This window comes from Macaca fascicularis, chromosome 2, assembly GCF_037993035.2.
Source record: "Macaca fascicularis isolate 582-1 chromosome 2, T2T-MFA8v1.1".
Classification (NCBI taxonomy): Eukaryota; Metazoa; Chordata; class Mammalia; order Primates; family Cercopithecidae; genus Macaca; species Macaca fascicularis.
Genome location: NC_088376.1, coordinates 87,161,621 through 87,188,831, shown reverse-complemented (window position 1 = coordinate 87,188,831; position 27,211 = coordinate 87,161,621). Strand labels below are relative to the sequence as shown.

Sequence of the window (27,211 nt, the reverse complement as noted above, 5' to 3'; positions counted from 1 at the left end):
CATTTTAGTTATTTTATATTTGAAAGAAACATTTTAAATATTTCTTTTAAATTTTACTAGTGGTAAATTTTTTGTTGTTGTTTGTTTCTGGTTTTTTTTTTATTATTATTTGAGACGGAGTATCGCTCTGTCGTCCAGGCTAGAGTGCAGTGGCATGATCTCGGCTCACTGAAAACCCCGGCTCACTGAAAACTCCGCCTCCCGGGTTCACACCATTCTCCTGCCTCCGCCTCCGGAGTAGCTGGGACTATAGGCGCCCGCCACCACGCCTGGCTAATATTTTTGTATTTTTTTTAGTAGAGACGGAGTTTCACCGCGTTAGCCAGGATGGTCGCGATTTCCTGACCTCGTGATCCGCCCGCCTCGGCCTCCCAAAGTGCTGGGATTACAGGCATAAGCCAACACGCCCGGCCGGTAAATTGTTTTAATTAAATCATGTAAATTACTGTAAAGTTTTGTTTTCCTCATATCTCTTAACATTTATATATTTGAGTGTTTATAAAATGTATAAACGTTTATATATTTGAGAGTTTTGAAAATTTATAATTTTTAAAAATGTGATATTAAATTTTTGTATGAGAATATATCTTGTTATCATATACATTCATTCCATAAAATTAGGTATATGTACGTAATCCCCGTTGTTTGAAATTACATAATGCTATCCTTTGCTTGAAGTTGTGATATTCCTAACCTTCTAAATTGTCATATGAAGCATGAATACACACACACACACACACACACACACACACACGATCTCAACGGAAAAAAAATATTTTCTATACACATTCCAGTTTATTTTTAGATTTGTTAGTGTGTAAACATTTTCAATTATAGGACAGAAAAGATTCCTCTTCCAAAAAGTGAGGTACATGTTGACATGTATGTCATCATTTGTGAATCATCAATCATCATTCATGATGGAGAAACCATTCTGTATTCTCACATAATTAGGTTTAGATACTGAAATATTTTAGTCCTGTTATAAGATGTGCAAAGATATTTTAAATAGCATTATATTCTCAGAAATAAGATTATGTAGATTTAACACTTCTTAATAATTATCTATTTCTATTTACCCATTAATTTCAATGATTAAATATCTTTCAAGATTCTCAAAATAGAAAACTTGTAACACACGATAAGAAAATGACATATTTTTAAACCAACCCTCCTCTATTTCTGGATACTTGAGGTCACTATTTCTTCTACCTTATAATCCACTCATTCAGAAATATCTTAAATTTCCAAGGGAGACATCCGAGGCTTGTTTGCTTTTGCAAGGTTTCCAGGCAGCTAAGAGTCAAGGAATTCAAAGTAGTACACAGAGCAGGAGAAATTAACTTACAGAGATGGATATAATTTGGGGCATGCACACAGGGGCCTGACTGATTTTAAATGTACAGAATTATCTACTTCACGTTTCATAATGTCTTCTTTATTGTACTACATATGGAAATGCCAATAAAAACTATTAAGCTAAAAAATACTTTATGAAAGTTGTAAAATGTTAGTTTGCATTACATTTCAATAAAAAATTATGGCTAATTCAAAACTCTATTCATTACCTCTCTCTTTTTCTAGTTCAGTTCCTGCATCACTCCCTAAAAAGTCCTGTGGGCATCTGAAAGATTGGTTCCTATATATACACACACACACACACACATATATATATATGTGTGTGTGTATATATGTGTGCGTGTGTGTATATATGTATATACACACATATATATGTGTGTGTATATATATGTGTGTGTGTATATATATGGAGAGATAGAGACATTGAGGCTAAGAGGAAACCACTCCTAAGTTGTGGTATGATTGTTTTCATACTGAGAAATAGCACATATTTTATCTATAGTGAAATTCATAAGAATGCAGAAATAAAAGTGTTAACTCTACTAATAAACAGGAAAAACTATTCTGCTAATTTTTTAAATTAGGTGAGAAGTAACAAAATATTTTTGAAAATAAGTAACTCCAATGAAACATAAAGAATATATGATTTTTTAAGGTAATTAGTAAGAAAACATGCTTTCTTTTCCAACAAGTATTTTTTCAAACAATATTTTCTAAATCTTTTAAATTTAGTTATCACTCTATTCTTGCTCTCAGGGGGCCTACACAGCAGTTGTAAAGATAGGACAGTTCTCAAATTTATGTAAAACATGAATGAAAGGGAAGAAATTCAAAAGTAACCAAGTTTATCATAAAATGTCAAGATTACAGAATTGGGAATTTGAGAGCTAAATTCGTATTTTTTTTTAAAATATATTTTTGTACACTTTCTCTATAACTGTGTGATTCATGTATTCTAGAATTATGACCATAAAAGAGTAGCAAGTGAAGAATTCCAGAACATAAGAAATTAGTTACGGTATATTGATAAAATGTCAGCAATAGGTCATTTCTTAAAACACACAACATTGATGCATTTTTAAAAACAAATGAAAAAATCAAGAAATGCCAAAATATAGAGAAAAGGGCAATTTTGTATAATAATTTGATACAATAGTGGTTCATCTTACCTCTACTACCAGTTGCTGAAGAGATGGTGATGCTACAGGATGTAGACTAGAGTTCCCCCTTAAGGGACTGTGGATGCTAATATAAGCCACAACATTTTTCTGAAGAACCTTCTTGAAATCCTGAAATCAAAAAAAGGATCTATCTGTAACACAAATAAATAGATTCTACTTTATTCGTTAGATACTGAATAATGAACAATTCATACTTAAAATTATTATACTGCATAATTACCTTCTTTTTTATTATTTATTATTTATTTATTTATTTTTCAGCCAGAGTCTGGCGCTGTCGCCCAGGCTGGAGTGCAGTGGTGCCCTCTCTGCTCACTGCAAGCTCCGCCTCCCGGGTTCATGCCATTCTCCTGGCTCAGCCTCCCGAGTAGCTGGGACTACAGGCGCCCGCCACCACGCCCAGCTAATTTTTTGTATTTTTAGTAGAGACGGGGTTTCACCGTGTTAGCCAGGATGGTCTCCATCTCATGACCTCGTGATCCGCCCGTCTCGGCCTCTCAAAGTGCTGGGATTAAAGACATGAGCCACTGCGCTTGGCCATAAGTACCTTCAAAGTGATCCTATACTATTAATAGTGTACACAAAGATTATAAAAAGGATTTTAAACAAGAATGATGAGTTAGACATAACATATAATAAAATATTTTAAAGCATGTTCCTGACAAAGTCAAATTTTAACAGAAAATGTTCTTCAAAGGTTAACGTAGTATGGATTCAACTACAGAGTATGAATGCAACTTAATTTTAGAGTCACTGAATGAGAGGAGAGGTATAGATAAACCACTCCAGTGAGGAATAAAACCAGCCCTTCTCTTTTGAAGCAATGAGCTACTCTGCACAAAATAACCCTGTATTATGAGCAAAATGGGGCATAATACAATGTAATCTTGCAAATATTACCTTAAAAAAAAAAAACCTGATGAATTTCATGCACACAAGCAACACTGAATGATTCCATAGAATAGTTTTCCACTTCTCTTCTGCTCCTTACCGCACAAAATTGAAGACCACTGATCCTATTAAGAATGACCACTAAGTCTTTCTGTTATTTCCCTGCTTTTTTGTGCTAGCATTTAACAAATAATCATCATGGTGGGTGGCAGTTCTACAGAAATGTCCTAAAACATTACATTATGTCATAACTTAGGAAAGTATCTTTCTTCTTCTAATACTATGAAATGAAAGACTACAAGGACTCGTACACCTGCCAAATTGATAATGTCATCCTGTTTTATTTTTTTATTGTAAATGGCTTAAAATTGTATAATTTTATGGAGTACAAAGTGATGTTATGATTTATGAATATAATATGGAATAATTAAATTAAGCTGGTTAACATATTCATCATCCCAAATAATTAACATTTTTTTGTGATGAGAACACATAAAATTTACTTGACAATTTTGAAATGTATAATACTCTGTTACTAAGTATATTCACCACACCACACAATACATAATAGAAGTTGACCATTTTCTCCCCATTCCCTCCATACCCTAGGCCGAAACCACCATTCTACACTCTGTTACAGATGAGTAGATAAAGAAAATGTGTTATATATACACAATGGAATACAATTTAGCCTTGAAAAACAAGAAACTTCTCTCCTTTGTGATAACGTGGATGGAACTGGAGAATACAATGCTAACTAAAAGAAACCCGGGACGGAAACATAAATCCTGCATATTTTCACTGTTATCCATATTTTATGTTGAAAATTCATAATTTCAACATATTGAAATTATGTTGAATTTCAATTCTGTAAGAGGGTGGAAAATACAATCATTTAAAATTAATAAACATCTTAGGTGCACATAAATGATGAATTTTAAGCTTGAATAATTTCTCCATAATTATTGTTCAAGAATATGTTATTTAAGTGCTATGAAATATCCGCTTCTATTAGCACACTACCACACAGACACTGTCTATATGTTAGTCTATATAATTCTCAAGATAGGCATTAGTAGACTCATTGGAGGAATCAAGTCTTAGGGAAGTTAATCTTGCCTAAGATGATATGTTCTATGGTAAAGAGAATTTGAACTATGAATTCTTTTACTCTAATATCTATAATATTTCCACAATAGCCTCTGACAAATGAAGATTCTTCACAGAAGAAATGGTACTTTTTAAAGTATAGAACCTATTTAGCAAAATGTTATAATTTTTCTCAAAGATCAAGATCAGTATTTAATCATTTCTCTAATAATTCTGTCTATGATTCCATTTTAAGTTTATTGATCAACATCACCTAATCCTCTTAACTACAACTGTGGGTTTCCAGAGGTTTCTATGCAAGCATAATTAAATGGGGCAATGTGATATGTCAATAAGGGCTTTCCTCACTCCCCTTCATAGGGGGATATATTTAAAGCATAATTAGTTTCAATCTAACATAAACTCTTTCATTCTCAGGAGTACATTTGACATGAGTAGGCAAAACAGGACAACTAGCAATTTTCTAAATTTCTCTTCAACAGGATGTTTACAAAATGGCTTCATGAATTGCATTGAACAATCTCGTGAGACACAGTAAATTATAAAAATATATTCCATAAGCCCATAATCAAATGTGTATTATTTACCATGTTCATTACTCATATGTCTTTGCCCATCTAGTCACCTAAAATGCCAGTAAATGAATGTATAATGAGTTGCCAAATGTAAATACATATATAAACATTCAAAGACACTGGTACTTGTCTTGAATACGAACAACCTTTTTAACAAAATGTTGCTGTATTTTTAGCATAATTGACTAAGAAAATATACAATTATTAAAAGGTGCAATGACTTCACAAAAACTTAAAAATGAATGTGTATTAACCACAAAAATATCAACTTACTTTGACAAAAACTATTGCTGACACACATGCAAGCCCACATTGATTCAACATACAGGTTCTGACGCCTGATGCTCAACTAAATTTTACAATAAATTTTCCCATCCATCGGGGTTTCAGATGTTTACATTAGAAACTATTAATTTAGACAAGCCTAGCCTATTCTAAAACATAGTTCAGAAATATATGTATTAATTTAGAATTAACATAAATTAATTGTGAAAGTTACTAGATAGGTATCTAGAAGACCTAAAATATAGTTTGATATAGCAAAATAAATCTTTGGAATTTGAAAAGAATCTTTAAGACATTTTAAAGATATGTGCTTTAATGTTACAGGAAAACTAAAACATTAATTGTTTCTGATTTATTAAAAATGGTATAGATTACAAACATATTCCCTAAACTGTTCTTTAACTTGTTTACCAATCTTTAAAGTAATTTGGAATATGAGTTTGAGAGGTTGGTTCATCTATTTCATTTCCAGCTTACTTACAAATATGTCAACTTAAAAAGCTTCTTTAAGCAAAGGAATTTTTTCATTTGAAGTAGTTCTTTTGAATATGGCTCAAACATACACACCACTCATTTGCATACAGAAAAGCATTCCAATTTGCAATGTGTGAATCTGGATGAATTTTACACTGAAAAAAATTTTCTCATCTTTAAGTCTTTTCCTTCCTTCAAATTAAAAAAGATACTTGCTATGTTCTTTTCTATACCTTTTTAAATATTTTCTTTGATTTAATAGATATGTTATCATTTTTGGGTGATTAAAAATAAAAATGTAGCAAAATAATTTCCTATTACATTTTTCTCCTCAAAGTTGAAGTAGTGAAAAAACTATAGTATTAAATTATCTTACTTTCCTAGTAAAATTATGTAGTGTTTTTTGTCTACATATGTCTATTGAACCTCTTTTTTAAAACAAATCACAAAAGTAAATAGAATTTCTATCAATCCAATTATCAGTTATCATATTCCATTAAAAATACAGTGCATTTATGAGACACAGATCTTTCAGAAGCATTTGAGACTTAAATTCTCCAATATTTCAGTTGTATTCTAACTGTACCTCATTGCATGCTAGATTTCATTTGGATACAGGTTTCCTAAAGTGGTTAGATAGGTAGGTAGGCAATAGATAGGCAGGTAAGAAACGAAAGGTAGAGAGTTAAGGGTGAAAGGGTGGAGTGGAAGAAGGAGAAAAAAGTGGATTTTGAAATGTATTTTACATTCAGGATCCATATTGTATAGATAAAATGTAATGCTAAGGTAATAAACATTTAATATAGGAGATTGTTCCCTAATTCCAGATTATTCCTAGAAAGTGTAGAAAAAGAAAGATAATATGTATCGTCTGATCCTTTTTTGTCCAATGCCTGTCATCCTGTCTTCTAAAGAGAAATACAACAACAAGGTAAACACTATTGTGTGTTAGACTGTATCGGGGTTTGTAAGTCTGGTAACAATAGGGATAAGCTATTTGAAGGTCATATGTAGTTTGCTGTGGTCTAGCTCTAATTCTGTCTTATTCTTATAAGCCATCTCAGCAAATTAGGCAATAGGACACTTTAGTTGAGAAGCACATTATTGCCCTTGGCCTTGAAAATTTTACTTTGTCTACTTTAGCAAACGAAGAAAAGAAAAGAAAAGCACTGTAATTAATGTATATTCTGCTTTACCTCTCCCCATTCATATGAGCCAATATTGCCAAAAGCTGTTCCTCCCCAAGAACAGAAAACAATAGTTCGGTCTGGTCTCCACCCTCTCTTAACTTTTGACATCAAGGCACGGATAAACGCTGTGATTATTGCAGTACTACTGGCCCATTCTTGTCCATTATAACTGTGTGCAGTGTGATGATGGCTGCCAACTATGATATACCGGTCTGAAAATAGAAAGGGACAAGAGCCATTTAAAAAAACGTAAACCTTAACAATAAGTTTAATGACATTTACATAATCCTACTGTACAACTGAGCAATAATTAAGCAAAATTGTTCTAATAATTAAGACTACTTTAATTTTTTTTGCCCACTGTCTTAATTCACACATCTGCATATATCAAAGCTGAGGCAGCTGCTGAACCCAATTATGAATCCAAGGCTTAGATCCATATTACTCTCCTTTATAACATGAATATTAATTAATGAAGCATACAAATAGGCCACAATGAAACCCTTATCTAACATTTTTCCAGACTCAGAGTGGGAAGTGCCCTGTAAACAATGTGTGTATGCTCAGTAAATATTAATAAACTAATACATATAAGAAAGCACTTATACAGTAGCTTTAAATATTAAAAATGTAGTAGTCATGTATGGATTCTGCAATAAATTAATTCCATAGGGAATTAATTACAGCTTCCAACTTATAATTGTAGGCCTTCTCCTTCCTGTGAAGAAAAAAAAAATAAAATTCAACAATATCAAAAGTCATTCAACTGTTATAAAAGTTGCCTTTTACATATTTTATTTCATACAATCATTTAAAAATTTATTAGATACACTATTAGGAGAGCCTTCCTAACACATGGAAGTAGCCTATTCAATGTACATTACTGAATATTTTCGATAATAAGGCTGAAAATGCCGCTCGAGAGTTTCCTCTGATTTTGTTGTCAGTGAATGTTATTGGTAATAATAACAAATCTGAATTTATCTGACCAAGTATCCTCATATATCTATGCAAAAATTTTTCTTCATTGAATATCATTTTATTACCAGATGTCCCAAAACTGGATGATAAATTGTGTAGACCCTGAATCCAGCCTGCTTGGTTTAGAATTCAGGCTTTGCAAGTTACTAGTTGTGTGACCTTGGAAAGCTTATTTCAACTTTTGATGCCTTAGTATTTTCATCTCTAAGGTAGGAAAACAAACAGAACATCCTACATTTAGTTGTTTTGAATTTTAGGAGTCATTATTTTGTAAGCCACTTTGAACAATGCTCAACACAAAGGAGGTCTTACACATGTGTGGAATAAATGAATCACCCTTTGACTTATAACACCAAAAGCTACCTTACAATAAATGTCACGGTATGAAGATATTTTAGTTTTCCACACAGGAATTGGCAATGGATTTGATCTGCCAACATTTTATTCAGATTTAATTAATGGGACCGGGCATGGTGGCTCACGCCTGTAATCCCAGCACTTTGGGAGGCCGAGGCAGGTGGATCACGAGGTCAGGAGTTCAAGACCAGCCTGGCCAAGATGGTGAAACCTCGTTTCTACTAAAAATACAAAAATTAGCCGGGTGTGGTGGTGGGCACCTGTAATTCCAGCTATTTGGGAGGCTGAGGCAGGGAATTGTTTGAACTTTGGAGGCGGAGGATGCAGTGAGCCAAGATCATGCCACTGCACTACAGCCAGGTGACAGAGCGAGACTCGGTCTCAAAAAAAAAAAAAAGATTTAATTAATGGTATACATAGTGTGATAATGTGTCTACAAATGTTAAAAACCCAATAATTTATTCACTTATCTCCCATAAATGTCTCAAAGTTTTGCTTGGAATTGTCTGCATTCTAAATAAACCGTATCTAACAAACAAAGCTAATTGATGATTTTTTTCTAATCTTCAAAGTTATTAAATAAAATGTCATGTAAATAAACAGTCAATTTTTTGTAAAATTCAAATAAGCAACATTTCAGAAGCTTTGCATAATTCACTGAAGAATACTAATGTAAAATTGATTTTTTAAATTTCAGGAGTATATTTTGTAGATTGAATTTTCTTCAGTCTAAAGCTAGTATAATTTGTACAACTGGGTTTTCCAATAACAACTTGTGAATGAATCAGTGATGATAAATATTCTAGTGCTTCAATAGAGAACCTTATGATGGAAATTTGTTGAAATTCAGTAGTAACAATTTTCAAATTTATTTATATCTTGTATTTAAAGAACTATAATCAGAGGTTGTTCAACATTGTACCTGTAAAGAAATCAGAGAAAATAACTGGCTTTCATGAACTTTGTAAGAGTTGGCCAGCAAGAAACTGGGAGGCTATAAAACTTGATCTTAAAATTCTGAGCTAGCAACTAGGCCGATTTTACCAAAGTCATGAAGAAGAATAATTCTCCAAGGAGAACTTGTGTAAATGTCCCCAAATCAACAGAAGTAGCAAAAGTGTAATAAAAAGATTATTAAATGCTACACTGTATAACAGGCACATTAGGCAGTAATATGTGATTCAGTCTTACAATGTGTTTGGAAGTATTGCTATTAATCTCTTAATTAGCCTACACAATATCTGAAGATTCCTTTTTTTTTTTTTCTTTTTTCTTTTTTTGAGATGGAGTCTCTCTCTGTTGCCCAGGCTGGAGAGCAGTGGCACAATCTCCGCTAACTGCAACCTCCGCCTCCCAGGTTCAAGCGATTCTCCTGCCTCAGCCTCCTGAATAACTGCAGGTGACCATTTGCAGACATTTGACAAATTTGACAATGGACCAAGGATACAGAGTGGGATGTAGATTAAAACTGGACAACTAAATTTGGAGACCAAAACTTGTATTTATTAAAAAACACATCATTAAAAACTAAAATCTTTCTTGGCCAGGCACGCTTGGCTCACCTCTGTAATCCCAGCACTTTGGGAGGTCAAGGCGGGTGGATCACATGAGGATAGGAGTGCAAGACCAGTCTGGCCAACATGGTGAAACCCTGTCTCTACTAAAAATAAAAAATGAAAAATTAGCTGGGTGTGGTGGTGGGTGCCTGTAGTCTAAGCTACTCAAGAAGATGAGACACAAGAATCACTTGAACTCGGCAGGTGGAGGCTGCAGAGAGGGGAAAAAAATCATTCTTTAAAATGTCTTCTTAATAAAAATAAAATTTTCGATGATGTTATGGTGAGTATAAGAAAAAAAGAAAACTTTGGCTTTTGTAGAACATGCCAGTTTACCAAATCTAAACTCTGTTTCTTGTTTCATCCCATCCTGAGACACCCCCACCTCTCTCTCTCTCTCCCCCACTCACTAAGATTTATTTTGCAAGAGATATGGTAGGAAAGAGAATGAAGACCCACTTCTTAGTCTCAAATTTATCTACTCTAAGAGTGGGACAAATTTCTAGTTACATCTACAGTAGGATATTTAAGTATGATATTAAATTATTACAGAGCATTTCCTTGTAAAGTTTCATAAAAAGTGTAGATTATAAATATTTAACCCTACTTACCTGGAGATGTCAAGCCCATTACGTATCCAACAACATTAGTAACTGTTTTCAATTTTGTCACCGTCTGAACTTGCATGCTGACGACTCTTACTTCTGAAAAAAATAAAAATTTAAAGACTTTTGTTTCTTTATATTTTATTGTATTTTTTAAACCTTAAAATTTATTTATCCAATATCATCAGCAAAAGAATTCCACAGAATTGAATGTTCTCAGATAACCAAAGTTATACTTTTTCTGACAAATATTTATTCAATACTTTGTACAGATTCTATTTTAGGTGCTTGTTATGCAATGATGACTAAGATACAATTGCTAGCATCTTTGAACCTCAGAGCCATAAACAGGCACTTCTAAACCTTACATTCAGTTCTACAATGAGGGTTCATTATGAGAGCATTCAGAAGACCTTCAGGAGATGTGGGCAACTCATATTTTTAAAAAGGGAAAAAAATAGATTAAAATATTTCCAAAGAATATTGAATACTTTTCTATTTTCAGATAAAGAACATATGGACAATAACCTTTCCAGTATGACTATTTTATTAACACTTTAAAAATGGTAAATAAAGCATTACACAACATAAAAAGATAAAGATTCTTAAAGCTGTACATGTTTTCATATATTAGAGTTTTTAGTTCTATCTGGGTTTGTAGGTTCCTTACCTCTATTCTAAATCTGTACTAATCGCTCTACCTCTTTGAATTTTTCTGTTTATGTTTGATATTCAAAAATTTTGCAAATAAGGCAAAGACACAAATCAGGAGGGACTCTAGTCACAGAACTGACATAGTCTCTGGAGATGAAATGTGTTAATCCTGTATTTGAAGGATCCTGAGAAGTCTGGGTTGGGAAGTGGCTCACAGGATCTTTAAAGTTTTCCTTAAAGCAGAGGTTTCAGAGTAGCTAGGTGTTAGTGTCAGGGCAGAGCATGGCAAATTTGAAAGCAGGTAATGCAAAGTAGCCACATTATACTGGCAGACCCACAGACGTTCACTTCTTACTGCTAGATAGAAATTGTTATAATAAATACATTACTTCTTTCCCTCAATGTACCCTTTCAAACGAATTAAATGGAAAATCAGTACACTGAATTCGTTAAAATAATAACCAAAACAAAAGTAAAGAGGCCTTTAGAGAATACCTGAGTGCCTTATCTATCTGTGAGTAAATCTATGTAGAGCCTGAGCATTGTGCTTTTAATTTAGGTACTATGCATTTTTGTTTGTTTTTCAATTAATAGACTTTGTTTTTTAGAGCATTTTAGGTTTACAAAAGTACTGAGCAGAAAGTACACAGTTCCCAAATACCCTCTGTCTCCCAAGCCTCCTATTACTGTGGAACATTTGTTACACCTGATAGATTGTGGAACATTTGTTACACCTGCATTACTGTGGAACATTTGTTACACCTGATAGACCAATAATGACACATAAAATCCATAGTTTACACTGGGGTTCACTCTTTGTGTTGTATATTTGATGGGCTTTGACAATGCATAATGAGGTATATCCATCATGATAGTATCATATAGGATGGTTTCACTACTCTAAAATCCCCTATGTGCCACCTCTTCATCCCTCCTTCCCTCCCTCTCTCCGCAAAAACCCCTGGCAGCAACCACTGATCTTTTCACTGTCTCATAGTTCTGCCTTTTCAAGATTGTCATAGCACTGGGCTCGTATGTTTGTTTGTTTTGACTGTTTGTCTAATTCCCTGCTCAAGGTTTGTTCCAGATGATCCACATAAGTGAATTTTATAGACTCTTTACCTTATACCTTTCAATGATCTTTCCTGCTTATTTTAGATATAGATATAGATGATGAATCTTTTCTGGTTTTCTAAAATTCAATATATTTTTGTCTAAGTTAGCTGTGAGCAAGCCTCACAATATGTATACTGTACTCCTTGCAATATTACCTTGCATTAATATAGTGCTTAAAATTTAAAATAACCATTTTCACACACATGTACTAATTCTTACTGGACCACATTCTTACTTGAAGTAGCTAGAGTGGTCATTGCCCAATTCCCAACAGTTGTTGGGGTGTCCTGTTTAGAAGGGGAATTAAGAAGTGAAACCACCTGGACTTCCTGGGTTGAGTGGGGACTTGGAGAACTTTTCTCTCTAGCTAGAGGATTGTAAACACACCAATCAGCACTCTGTAAAAACGCACCAAACAGCACTCTGTGTCTAGCTAAAGGATTGTACACCAATCAGCACTCTGTAAAAATGCACCAATCAGCACTCTGTGTCTAGCTAAAGGATTGTAAATGCCCTAATCAGCACTCTGTAAAAACACGCCAATCAGCTCTCTGTGTCTAGCTAAAGGATTGTAAATGCACCAATGAGCACCAAGAACAAAGCTTCCACAGTGTGGAAGGGGACCTGAGCAGGTTGCTGCTGCTGGCGGGGTGGCCAGCTTTTATTCCCTCATCTGTCCCCACCCACATCCTGCTGATCGGTCCATTTTGTAGAGTGCTGATTGGTCCATTTTACAGAGTGCTGATTGGTCCATTTTGCAGAGTGCTGATTGGTGCATTTACAATTCTTTAGCTAGATACAGAGCGCTGATTGGTGCATTTTTACAGAGTGCTGATTGGTGCATTTACAATCCTTTAGCTAGACACAGAGTGCTGATTGGTGCATTTTTACAGAGTGATGATTGGTGCATTTACAATCCTTATATTATTTCATACTCACATCTGAAAATAAATATGCATAGAGTCTGTTTTTCTTCACTAGAGTCAGCACCATAATCACATTTTAAATTTTAATAATAAATATCAGAAAGATCTTGAATAAACTTGCTGTAAAGACACATCTGCTGCTGTTGGCATTGCTAATTTGAACAATCCATTGGTAAGGCAATATTACTCTTCATAGCAATAACAAAAGCAATCCTGTACTTTGAAATGTATCCTACAAGAATAATTCAACTCTCTGCAGTATAATCTATAATAGCAATAATAGAAAACAACATAAACATCTGAAACAGGGAAATGACTTAGAAAATTGTGATAAAATGTGTGGCTGTTAAATATAAAAAGAATATATAGAAACATGAATATGCTATAAGTGAAAAGAAAAGAATACAGAGGGATATACAGAATGATTGAACTTAGGTAAAAACATGTATGATTATGAACAAACTATGAAAAAGGAGGGATTAAATAGTGGAACAGAAATTGGGTTTAGCAGGCCTTCCCAAATCTGCTGGAGTGAGGCACTGTTGTAAAAAGGTTTGAACAAACCTACACTCTGGGGTAGTTCTTCTCCAAATCCCCAGGGATGGTGGAATTAAAACCTAGAGAGATTGTCTCCTCCTAGTGTAGCACCTGACAACATTGAACCCTTTTTCACCGTAGAAACATTTAGAATTTTCCTCTTTATTTTTGTGCTTTTTGAATTTAATTATAAAATATATAGGTGTGTTTTTTCCTTTTTTTCTGGAAAATTTATTATTACTTTTTTGACCATTTTCTCTCTCCCATTTTTTCCTTCTTCTAATATTGTTTCTACAACTCCATTTTAATCCACTGTATCTTTTAGTTGTACTTTTGTATTTATTTATCCTAGATCCAGCCTGTCTGGATCTAGAAGGTCAATCTGATCTTCTAGCTCTTGAATTTATTCTTCAGTGACATCTATCTATGACTGTATCTATCTACCTACCCTAACTATTACTGTATTTCTTTCAATTATCTTATTTTCTGCACCTATTATTTCCTCTCATTTTTAAAAATGTTTTCTGATTTTTGTTTTATATTGCTAATATATTTTATTCTCTTTTTGAGTTTAACTTTAATCCTTATTTTAAATTCTTATACCATGTGTTCCAATATGGTAACTTTGGGTGGTATATGTATTTGTTGTGCTAATTTTCTTTGATGGTGGTTGTGGACCTCAGGATCTAGCTATTTTGGCCTGTGGTCCAGCATGATATATCAGGATCCAAGGATGGTGGGGATAGTGTCTAAGTGTGTGTGTGTGTGTGTATGTGTGTGTCTGCATGTGTACCTGTTTGTGAGAAGGCCTGAATATGAGGAGGAAAGCAACTGCCAGGGGAAATAGTGCAATGAGATAAGTGATTGAAGCAAAGTGAGAAGGCCATCTGAATTTAAGAGCTGAATAGCATGTAGTGTTAGATCCTGGGTGGAGTGAGGAAGTTAACCAGACTGTGGTAGGGGCAGACAGAACATTTGATATAGAGTGAATAGCCTGTATGTAACAGTGCCTAGGGTTGGATCCATTGTGAAGGGAGTAATGGCATCAATTGATTACATGCAGGGGATCTAATTACCTAAGTAAATATATTCCATTTAATGAGAAGGTGATTTCTAACTGCTAGAGAAAAGACTTACAAACATGGAAAGATAAATAAAACTCGGTGTTGATATGTTTTCATGGTTTTATATGTATATATATATATAATTTGTTTTAATTATATTTATATTTAAATTATAAAATTTAATATATTTTAATTATATATTATATACAAAACCATGAGGACATATGAGTTTATATTAATTTATATATTTATATATATAAAACCATAAGAACATATCTATATAAGTTGTTGATTGTATATATATCTATATATATCCAAGAGAACATACATATATATAAAACTGTGTGTATGTGTGTGTATAACACCCACACACATAGATTTAAAAGTAAATACAGATATGTCTGAGTGTATAGATATATTTTTATATATTTACATAAAATATAATATTAAAATATAATTATATTTTCCTAGTTTTGTTCACTGAGTAGTATGGAGAGAAGCAACACTTCAATAGCAATAGATGAATCTAGATCTATTTTTCTAGACTATTCTCCACTTAAAGGACCTAGTGTCTTTGGAGAAATGGCTGATAACAGAGCTGGCACAGGAAAAGTACAAGACGGTTTAGTATGTCTTATAGTGCCAAAAACTAAGTAAATACATGAAGAATAATGAGTACATGTCAAAGGACACAGAATCCATCTGAAGTTGCTATTACTGGCTAACATTTGACAATCTGAGCATCAAGATATAAATAGCACTGGTATATAACCTATTGAATCTATTATGAATATAAATCCTAATCAAGTAATGACTCAATACTGGCATGTGTAAATTTAAAAAGTCATATCAAGAAATGAATAGAAAAAAGAAAAATCTCTTCTTTACAGTGGAATTTCAACTAATAAGTGTAAAGATGATAAAATTACAGCTGGAAGTGGTGGCTCATGCCTGTAATCCTAAAGCTTTGGGAGGATCCCTTGAGGCCGAGAGTTTGAGACCAGCCTGAGCAACATAGCAAGACCTTGCCTCTAAAAAAAAAAAAAAAAAAAAAAAAAATTAGCCAGACATGGTGGTGCATGCCTCTAGTCCTAGTTACTCAGAGACTGAAGCATGAGGATCATTTGAGCCAAAGAGTTCAAGAACTGCAGTTAGCTAAAATGGTGCCACTGCACTATAGTAACAGACTGAAAGTGTCTTAAAAACAACAACAACAACCAAAAAAAAAAAAACCCAGGAAGTTAGAAAGTCACCATTGGCATCATCATAGAAATGACTGGGCAACAAGTGTCAGTGAACACAAATACTAATGGCTAGAGATAGCAGGGGTTAGAGGCAGTATGCTACATTATTTCAAATGCTTATTGAGTGTAAAAGAAAACAATTATAAAGTAACTTCAATAAGGAGACCTGGCAGCCACCACCTTAATCAAGAGATCAAAGGTAGCAGCATCACTAGAGACGGGACAAACTAAAGCAGAGTGAGAAGGACATCTGTTTTTAAGAGCTGGAGAACACACATTGTTAGAGCCTGAGTAAAGTAAGGAAGTTAACTACATCGTGGTAGGGACAGGTAGAACATTTGATACAGGGTGAATAGCCCATATTAGACAGAGACTAAGGTTGGATCCATTGTGGAGGGAGTAATGGCATCAACTGATTACATACAGGGAAACAAATTATTCCCTGGCACATGGTAATATCATGCACCAGCTCATAATATGCGATGGGAAAAACATAGTCTCACTCTGTAGTATTACTGTTAAAGATTCAGTGTGTGAATATCCTCATAAGAAAACATCAGATAGACACAGATTTGAGGAACAATACTGTAGATAATTGGTATGTAACATCGAAAGGTAGCAAAGCAAAGGAAGTCAAGACAAGACAGAAACTGTTCCAGGTTGAAGGAAATGGTGGGTTTGACAATTTTGTGCTACACATCTGCCTAGTTTGGATCTTATTGTAATTCAGAATATTACTGGGAAAATTGGAAAATGTTGAATTGAGTCTGTGAAATGCATGGTAGTAATGTGTCAATGGTTAATTCCTGATTGTGATGGTTGTGTCATCTGTGTAGGAGTATGTCATTGTTTGTCAGAGAATACACTGACAAAGTCAGAGATGTTCACTATGTTTGTAATTTGCTCTTGAGTAGTTAAGAAAAAATACTTTTATTCTTGCAACTTTCTGTACATTTATTTCAAGTTTTAAAAAAAAAATCACGGTTGAAAGTTGTAATTAGAAACTCCCGGAGAATATTATTTAGGGGCAGTTAATTATTCAAAAAGTTGCTGTGTGTGTGTGTGTGTGTGTGTGTGTGTGTGTGTGTGTGTGTGTACTGGTAGTTAAAAATTACATTTCCAGCTCACATTTACCAATTTCTGCCTTTCATGTAAAATTTGATGACAGCTTTAATTATGACATGTGAAGTTTAAAAGATTTCAAGATATAAAAATGTGTTCCACTCAGAGAACATTTGTATTCAAATAGGGTGAGGGGTGTCAGAGCTAAGAGACATGAAATAGCTGCCTCTCTCTATCCCTTAATTTCATCATGTGCAGAGAAAAATAACTACTGCCAATTTTATGGTCCAGAGACAATTCTGTCTTGCATTTTTGTTGCAATTATTAAGAGCCAGATTAATTGGTTCCCAATCTTCTTCTTCCAGGATAACTAACAAACCTTCATTTCCACCTGTATTTTGAATAATTATACCAAATATCTAGAAAAAATTCCAACATTATTCACAGAAATTTGAAGAATACACTTGCTGCTAACTCTGAGTCTCATATCCAATAATTAAGTGTGTGTTAGTTTCCTAGGCATAGATCTTCTAGAGTCTCTAAGTTTAATTGAATATTTGTCCCATTATATATACTTGAGTCCCTTTCTTGCTGATGTGGCTCTAGAAAAGAACTTTTTTTCTAGGATTGGACTTCCAGATTGTTCTTTTATTTTCTTAATTTTCCTGATCCTCACGGGGACTAGAATCTGTTCTAGAGGGAGTTTTGATGACTGAGATGCTGCAGTCTGCAGATATCTTTCCTATTGCCAACTGTTTGCCTGAAAATCTGAATATAAACTGCTTCTAGATTCTATGTCATCGTAACTTGTAAACTTTCAAGTACATATAGCTATTCCCTGATTATCTGATACATGCATACACATCTTCACACACCCATATGTGCACGTACTCATGCGAGCTTCCATACTTTTGGAAAAACAATTAACATTGAATTAAATTGTATTCTTTTTATTTAGTAAAGTTATGTAACTAGGAAGATATTCTAAATAATATGAATATGAGAAAAAATAACGTTTACTCTCTTTGTATCCCTCAGAAATGTAAAAATTGACCATTTTTTTCTTAGCTGTCTACCAAATCACCTGAAGCACTAATCACCTGAAGCACTAATCTACTAATCTACTAATCACCTGAAGCTCTATCTTTGTTGCATATTTTCTATTTGTTCATTCACATCTATTGGCCACCCTCCATTAACCTTACCCCAGGAGAAGTAACCTCTATGCATTACATCTACCTGGTTCTTTTATTCTTTGGCTTCAGGTTTAGTTTACCTAATTGAAGGCATCAACAAGAGGACAGTAGGTTGGGTTAAGTGAAAGATGGGAGTATTTATTTTCCAGTACCCCCCTTACTATCCACATTATGCAGTGACAACTCTGCTTGGCTGAAAGCCACAGCTCTTCTCTTATAGCTAAAGTACTGGCCAGTTCCTACAACTGCTCTCTCTTCTTGCCCTTTCATGTTTACAGGTAGTAGCAATTACTAGACCTGGTTTAGAGGCAGTAGCAATGGTATCTCTTTTCTGTCTTGCTTTACCTGTCCACAGCATGTGCATAAGCACTTGATTAAATTCTCTTAAATTGCACATTTTTAGTTGATCCTTTTTTCCTGATGACCTGATTTATATGTCAATCAATCTACACAATTTTCTGAGTCCATATTTGCTGTCAGGTAATAAATGGATGGAAAGGAAGAGAAGATTTTCCTTACAAAAAATATGGTGGGCTAGGATGTCAGATTAATCCACCCACTGATAATAACTTACAATGACAAATAAAATACAAAATAAATCTTGTTAACAGCATCTGAGAATTAGCAAGAAATTAAGAACTTACTAGGTCAAAATTTAAGTTGTGATGGGAACCCAGGTAAATAAAACTATGAGGCTATCTTCAACCTAAGGGAATTTGGTAAACAAAGAGAACCCTTTAATATTGATGGCCTCGTGGGATGCAAAGGTCAGAAGACAAAGTCCTGGGCTTACCGAAATTGGGATGAAGAAGGTGGTTCTAAAAAAGATTCTTCCTCTATAAAGTAGGAATCCTAAAGTTCTGAACTTCCCCACTTCCTCCCAAGAGTGCAAAGAAAATTACCTGACACTAAGCAGAGCAGGGGCACGGGATCTCTAAGAAGTTGTAATTTCTTAGATTAATTATAAAAGAATACAAAATGTATTTATAACTTCTAAATAATAGAGAGAAAAATTTAATGGCAAAAATCTAAATCTAAAGAAAAAATACAACTAAAGGAAAACAATATGTGATTCAAAGAAGAAACCCTAATTAAGATGAAAACTGTAAGTCTAAGTACATATTAATCACATTAAATGAAAGGGAGCAAATGCTCCTATTAAAAGACCATCAGATTGCGTTTAAATTGGAAATTATTTGCTATTAATGAGACATATATAAAGGGAAGATACAGGAAGGTTGAAAGTAAAAAATACATAGCATAAAGATACTAATACAAATAGTGCTACAAAATTCATATCAGGCCTACTCAAACTTAAAACAAGAATTACTACACATAAGGAATATCACTTCATGTGATAAGTGGTTCAACTATTCCAGAAGATATGATATATTTGAATTTATAAACACCTACGAAATAATCTCAAAACATATAAAGTGAAAATTGACTAACTACAAGGGAAAATGAACAAATTTATATTCACAGTAGGAGATTTTAACATGAATAATATATAGAATATTTGAACAACCGGATTAAGGAACTTAGTCTAAGTAGACATGTATAGAATAGACAATAACACAGCATACATTCTTTTCAAATACTCGTAGAACACTGATGATATCCTGAACCATAAAGAAAACCTCAAATAATTGAATTATAAAGAGGAAACAACATATTCTAATGAAAATTCAGTTGCTTATGCTCTGCTTCAGAAGAATATCATATCATAATGCCAAATAGCATACAAATGCCAAATGCATGAGAGAGTCATAAAGAGAGGCTATGTCCAACTTGAATGAAACCCTAAAGGGTTTTTGGTGGAGAATATAACACTTGCACTGAACCGTAAGAATTTAGAGGGTAATGGGCCTTTACAACTTAGAGACACATACATGCAAGATATGTTTGGATAATATTGAATAGAATAATGCAGAGAAATACTGGATACTTGCAAGGAATAGCAGAATAATAGAAACACAAAGGCAGTGATGAATCTCTGGAAGTTTTTGTTTAGTAAATGACAGTGTTGGTCCATAACATAAAAATACAAAGATACGGTGTATGCTAATGGATCTTATCACACATATAAACTCCAAAGTTTAGTTGGAATTTCTATAATTTGTAAAAAGTGACAGGTATTTGAAAAATTATATGCTAAGAACATAAGAAGCTGTAAAAACCTTGAGAAATATTTAAAAAGTAGAAAACACTTTTTAAAATAATTTTGCTTTTAAGTGTATATCTCAGGTTGTCTTTAAGTCTTTTAGCAAACAAACAAAAACTCTAGACTGTACTCCAGCTGAATCATTTCTAAAATCAAAACTGTTGAGACAGAATCCTGGAAACTTGAGAAGTTCTGGGTGAATGTCAGATCTGCGTCACCTTTAGTAAGCCCAGCCTTCACTCCCCAGGAAACAGAGAATTGACTCTACTTTCTGTGGACTTTGGACAATAGGTTTCCCCGCTACGCTCACTCCATTTAAGATCCCTGATGAACAGTCCTTCAAAGTGAATTCTGAAGCTCTTTTTCCTTTTGTCCAAGGACTTCAGACTGGCAGCTCATGAATGTTGATCTTTAGTTCTACGGAATACTCCATTATCAACTCCTACCTCAGACTCATATGCTCACTATGTAACTGACTGCTTGAAGACAGTTGATCTGGCATTTTTCTCCACACATATCAGTCCTTCTGAAACAGTTCTAGCTCTCTGAATTGTTCAGATAAAGAGCAGCCATCATATCTGTATGCATGCAATATAGAAGTTGTCTGCACAAATTAAAAATTTCCCCATTTCTTCTGAATATTTTCCTCCATGTTGATTGGAAAAGCCTAATCAACATTATTGAAGCCCACTCTGCTCAAAACTAAGTTTTTAGTTTTCCCTTTGTTTTTTTTTTTCTTTTACGGTCTACTAAAAAATATTTTGTTTTGTTGTGGCCCAAAAGGTTTGTCATTTGTTATGTTGGAACTTAAAGGAAGCCATGTCATATTGGCTCATACTACTCCATTGTCTACCAAGATAAATTGATAGGTAGGTGGATAGAGGGAGAGAAAGCGAGAGAGAGAGAGAAAATCTCAAGACATTCTTTAAGGAGAGTAGCATAATATACTGGAACTTTTCACATGTAGCAATTCCAAGGCTGCTCTGAATAGATTGATTAGTTTCACATGTAAGAATACACAATGTTGAATTCAATTGTACTAACATTTCCTGCTAATAGATATTTCTTGAAAAGTTAAAAGGCACCATTTGTCAACAAATATTTGTGTAACTACAACTTGTAGATAATATGTTCAATACATGTTTTTAAATTTGTACTCAAGAAATGCTAGTAATGCATTGTTTAAAGTAACTGCTAACAGATTAGGAAGATAGATTTACAAAATGCATTAGAAATATGTAAAAATTATAAACCAGATGATCAGTTAGACACTATGTCATTTTAATAATAAAAGTAATTTTGATAAAACATATAGAATTGTAAATAAGGAAATAATAACAAAAAATATATAGTATATCCACTTGAAGAGACATCATCCAAATTTGTTTATGTAAAATTTCGTCATCACTGATGATAAGTTTTAAGCAACATGTAAACAATTATTTTTTCAAAATAAATGAATCATCAAATACATTAAAATGATTATTTTTAACTTGATTCATTTATACTTTTCACCTTAAATTTCATTAATGGATTTTAAAGTTTCTTCTTCCCTTTTAATCACCGTAGTCATGAATTTTAATCACAAGCTCAGATTGATATGTGAAAATTAAGTTTTCCATGTTTTGACTGAACTTCAAAGACAAATATTGACAATACCTTGAATGAATGAGTCAGGTCTACAAAGAAAAAGACCGTTTGAAATGAAATGGAGTCAGTATCCAATTACCTAATCAATGCAAACAATCTATTTAAGTAAGAATTTTTCTCCTGATTCTTTTTCCATTCCTCATACATTTCTTTTTTTTTTAGTTCTTGCAGCGATGTCCATACAAATGGCCAGTTATCCACTTCAATTTGTTGTGCCTATCTCATGCATGAAGGCATTCAATTCTTTAGTTTAAGTGTTATGGTTTTTATCAGTTAGATAGCTTTTAGTTGCAAGTAACCAAAAACCAAATATAAATAGGCTGAAACAAAGGAGGAATGTATTGACTCATATATATGAAAAGTTCAATAGATTTGGCTTCAGACAAGGCTTTATTTAGGGCTCTAATCATGTAAATAAGGGTTTCTTTTTCTCTGCTTCTCCATCTTTCCCCATACCTTCTCTCTATCTCTATTTCTGTATTTCTCTCCCCTTTACTCATCTGATCCCTTCCTATGCTGACTTTATTTTCAGGTAGGATGCATTCCATTCCCATGGTCTCAAGATGGTTGGAGGAAGATCCCAGAGCTACATGGTTTCTTGTTGGCCTTTAATGATGAAGCAAGTCATTACTTCAAGTTTGTAAATTGCGTCTTGGCCAGACTTGTATCATCATTGAACTACACTTGCTTTCTCAACATCCATTTGCCACTTTCCCTTTTTGAACTGTTGCCAGCATTTCCCATCAGCATTTTATGAGTAGATTTGGCAGTATCCCTAGAAATAGATTCTGATGGACTCAAGCCTATTGACAGACTACATCAACTATATTATGATGATTGGTTCAAGGATAATCCAAGTTTGGACAAACAGGACCAAGACTCAATTTCTGAAATTTGAACAATGACTCACTTTAACACTAGAGGTGTTAAATGTAGTCCTTGATTGGTAGTAGAAAAATTCTATTACATTATTGTCTGAATTTTAGAGAATTTTGATTTAGTGTGCATAAAGGGTTAAATGGGTAGGATAAATAATTAGTGGATTCGCACACATATTCTTAATGTGCCCATTCCAAACTTGCTGAGTGAAGATTTTCAGACACTAAAGATCAGGGCTATACTTAGAAAATTCAACAATATGTTATAATTATAATATGTTTTAAATTATTTCTTTAATCCTTAAACAATAAGCATTGCTGTTATTGCTTAAAATGACAGTACTTCATTCAGTATCCTTTTCATTTCCCACCCTGATATACATTACTGTGAATAACTAATGCATTTTGTAATATCTATGAAGAAACTTAATTATCTCAGAAAAATTATGAGCATTATTGTCCAAAACATTGGGGTAAAGGGTTATAATCCTACATTAAATTCAGTTTAATGTAGGATTATACGTTAATATAGAATTATGTATTTAGATTTTCCAAATACTGATTTACCAGACTCAGTGAGACCGCTCAATCAGTATTTGGAAAATCTAAGTGTATATTCTGTATTTTAAAAAATAAATAACTCATTATAACATGAATGTCTTCTCAATGATTTAAATATATCTTTTTGAATTTTCTAAAAATCATAACAATTTTTCTAAAAACATAACAATATCCATGAGAACAATTTCATATGTCATAGTCTCTTAGAAAGCAGGCCTTTCTTGCTTTAACACTGGTGTACATTTCAACTCTTCTTGTAGGCTTCATGCCTGTTGTTAATTTATTATGGAAATGCAGCTGGAGAGTGTCATCTTGCTTTGCAAGTACATTATTCTGCATATTAAGAAGAAAATTAACGTAGTTAGGCCAGGCACAATGGCTCATGCCTATAATCCCAGTACTTTGGGAGACAAGCAGGAGGATCACTTGAGCCCAGGAATTTGAGACTAGCCCTGGCAACGTAGTGAGATCCTGTCTCTTCAACAAGATTTCAAAGTTAGATGGGTGTAGTGTCATGTGCCTGTAGCCCTAGCTACTTGGAAGACTGAAGCAAAAGGATCACTTGAGCCCAGGAGTTTGAGGCTGCAGTGAACCATGATCATGCCACTGCATTCCAGCCTGGGCAATAGAGTAAGACATGTCTACGCATTTTTTTTAAGTAGTTAATTGATAACAAAGATACTTCTTAATATTTACGTAACATTTTACAATATACAAAAAAATTAATCCAGTTATGGTGGCTCATACTTATAATCCTAACACCTTGGGAGGCTGAGACAGGAGGACCACTGGATCTAGCGAGCTCAAAAACAGCCTGGGCAACTTAGCAAGACCCTGTGGCTGCAAAAATATATACTTTTTAAGTTAGTCTAGTGTGCTGGCACCCATGTGCAGTTCTAGCTACTTGGGAGGCTGAGGTAGGAGAATTGCTTCAGCTTAGGAGTTTGAGGCTGCAGGGAGCTATGATTAAGCCACTTGCACTCTAGCCCTGATCACAGAGCAAAACCTTGTCTCAAGAAATACATGACGTAACATATAACACAAAAAGTAAAAATAAAGAATTGATACACATATCATACTTTGATTCTCACAACTATTTAAGGTGATAAAGGTGTAGCTCTCTGTTGTAGATACAGACATAGAGGTTTGCAGTGGGAGATGACATACTAGAGGACATGGAGCTAGCATGGGGACTATCAGTTCCTTGAGGGCAGGACAGTGGCTGGAATGTATTGGGGACTCTGAATATATATTGAATTAATTAATTATTTAAATCTGGGCTTAAATATGGTCTTTTAGAAGTCCAGTGTCTCTTACAACTACACTATTATTGTGGTGTTCTTTACATATCTTAACAAATAGAGCCCATAATCAATTTGTTGGGCTCAGAATAAATGGCAGGGAAAAAACCAAAACAAAACAAAAATCTCCTCGAGTGCTTCTTCATTCCTGCTTTGAGGACATTGGCTTATTATTGTTTTCTGATTTTCCCACCTTGTTTAATTGGTAATCCGTTTAGGAGGCTCTCAATATATAGGATTTTGAAAAGCATATGTCCCTAACAAAGAAATCCTTAATGTATTCAGATTTTTTTCTGTACATATTTCTTCAACATATTTTCTCTTTTGTATGTTCTTGCTGTCAAGAGAAAAACAGTTGAGATAAAATATGACTATTGAGCCCAGAGTTCTGGACACAAAAAAAACAGAGCCCACAAGTTGTAGTTCCTAGCAAATAGATACAAATTTAACAAATTATAAAGAGTGTTTTCTTTAGAAACGTAAGGCTGAGACTGCAGGCAGGAATAAGATGCAGCCCAAGGCTTTCATACCACCACAGGTAGCTTAACTACTTCTGTTTCATCCCACGTGGTCCAACAAGGCCTGACAAACTGCACCGCAGTACAAGAAGCATCTCCCGGGCGATGATGCGTATAGACAGAGGGATTTTTTAGTCAATTGCAGGAATTAGGCTTTAATGCTTTATACTAAAAGACTTCATACCCTAGATAGCTGCCTGCTATCCACTGAATCTTGGCAGGCAGTGAGACTGCTGAAGCTGAAACCGGGAAGCTATGTTAAGCAGATTTTCATGGATGTACAAAAATGCTTTATTTATAAAGCTACTTTTCTGTGTAGCAGTTCAAAATGGTTTTCTTTTTCTAATCTCTCATTTTGGTCAAGTCTCAGTCTTTATGAAAATTACTTCCCAAACATGCTGCTAAAGAGCCACAGAAGAAAATAATGCTCACTTCGTCAAAAGTCAACATTTTTGAAAAGAATAATGCTACATACATCAATTTAGGAGATTAAACATGATCATGGTCTTTACAAAAACTGTAAAATACAGAGAATGACATTAAATACTTTACCATTATTTGGAAGCTCTAGAGGGCTACAGGCATCATTTTTGGTTCTAGCTTTTGGCGAAGAGATCAGTTTTGCAACGAGTGATGCGGAGATGGGCTGCACTAACAGAGAGGTGAGGTTTGATCGGCTTTGCCTAAAACTTCCATCTGTATTCAAAAGACAAAGGAAGAGAATCCTTAGTAAACAGAAATTTAAAACACTTAAGGAAAAGTTATCTGTAATAAGTATTTAAATTATGACTGGTAAGTTTATATTCATTCATTTATTTACTCCTTAGTTATACCCTGTTTACTTATTAACACGATTTGAGATACTCAGTAAAAATTTAGTCCAAATACAATGACATATCCTAGTTAAAGATGGCAGATTGCACATATGCACTTACCTACATTGTCCCATAAAACTCCACTAAAATGTTGACAAAATAATGAAAAAGCGTAAATGTACAGGGGCCAGGAGAATAGGTAGTAATACGATTCTAGTTGGAAAGCAGATATGTAAGTGTCAGTGATGTAGGACATGAGGGGGGAACCTAAAACCTAAGTTCTTAGTAGGGAAGCTGAGAATGCTGTTTGTACCACTGAACAAAGAAAGGGTTAGAAATTGTCAACACCAGGTATTTATTAAAGTAGGGCTGCAAAAGAGACAAGAAACAGGAGGATCTTATGAAATTCGGATTGTGAAATGGCTTGTCCTCTGGAATTCTCACGCACCCAGTCAGTGTGGGTGCCTGTTCCTTCTTCACTTCAGCAGAAAACTGACAGTTACAGTCTGAACAGGGAGACACCAAATACAATGAGCAACATCACAGTTCAAAGAGGATGGTGTTGGCCAGGCGTGATGGTTCATGTCTGTAATCCCAGCACTTTGGGAGGCCAAGGTGGGTGGATCACTTGAGGTCAGGATTTCAAGACCAGCCTGGCCAACAAGGTGAAACCCCATGTTTAATAAACATATAAAAATTAGCTGGGTCTGGTGGTGCACTCCTGCAATCTCAGCTACTTGGGAGGCTGGGGCAGGAGAATAGCTTGAACTCAGAAGGCAGAGGTTTCAGTGAGTCAAGCCATGCCACTTGCACTCCAACCTGGGTGACAGAGTGAGACTCGAACACGAAAAAAAAAAAAAAAAAAAAAAAAGATCTTGTTGTGATTGCCAGGACTCCTCAGTTTTCTCTTTTGGCATATAGAAACCTCTCCAGGTAGGGCAATAGAAGATTCACTCTTAGC

The 27,211-nt window shown here is 34.2% G+C and overlaps 1 protein-coding gene across 8 annotated transcripts in view; it reads right to left on the bottom strand.

Moving 5' to 3' along the window:
- Positions 1-27,211, bottom strand: part of NAALADL2 (N-acetylated alpha-linked acidic dipeptidase like 2) — a 1,467,871-nt gene that overhangs the window by 356,543 nt on the left and 1,084,117 nt on the right. For all 8 annotated transcript variants that reach the window (XM_065540193.2, XM_074031421.1, XM_065540194.2 and 5 more), the window contains 4 exons: positions 25,988-26,131; positions 10,571-10,663; positions 7,072-7,277; positions 2,529-2,648 (listed from right to left, as the gene is read on the bottom strand). In XM_065540193.2, coding sequence (XP_065396265.1) covers positions 2,529-2,648; positions 7,072-7,277; positions 10,571-10,663; positions 25,988-26,131 — 563 coding nt within the window. The remainder of the gene's footprint in view (positions 1-2,528; positions 2,649-7,071; positions 7,278-10,570; positions 10,664-25,987; positions 26,132-27,211) is intronic.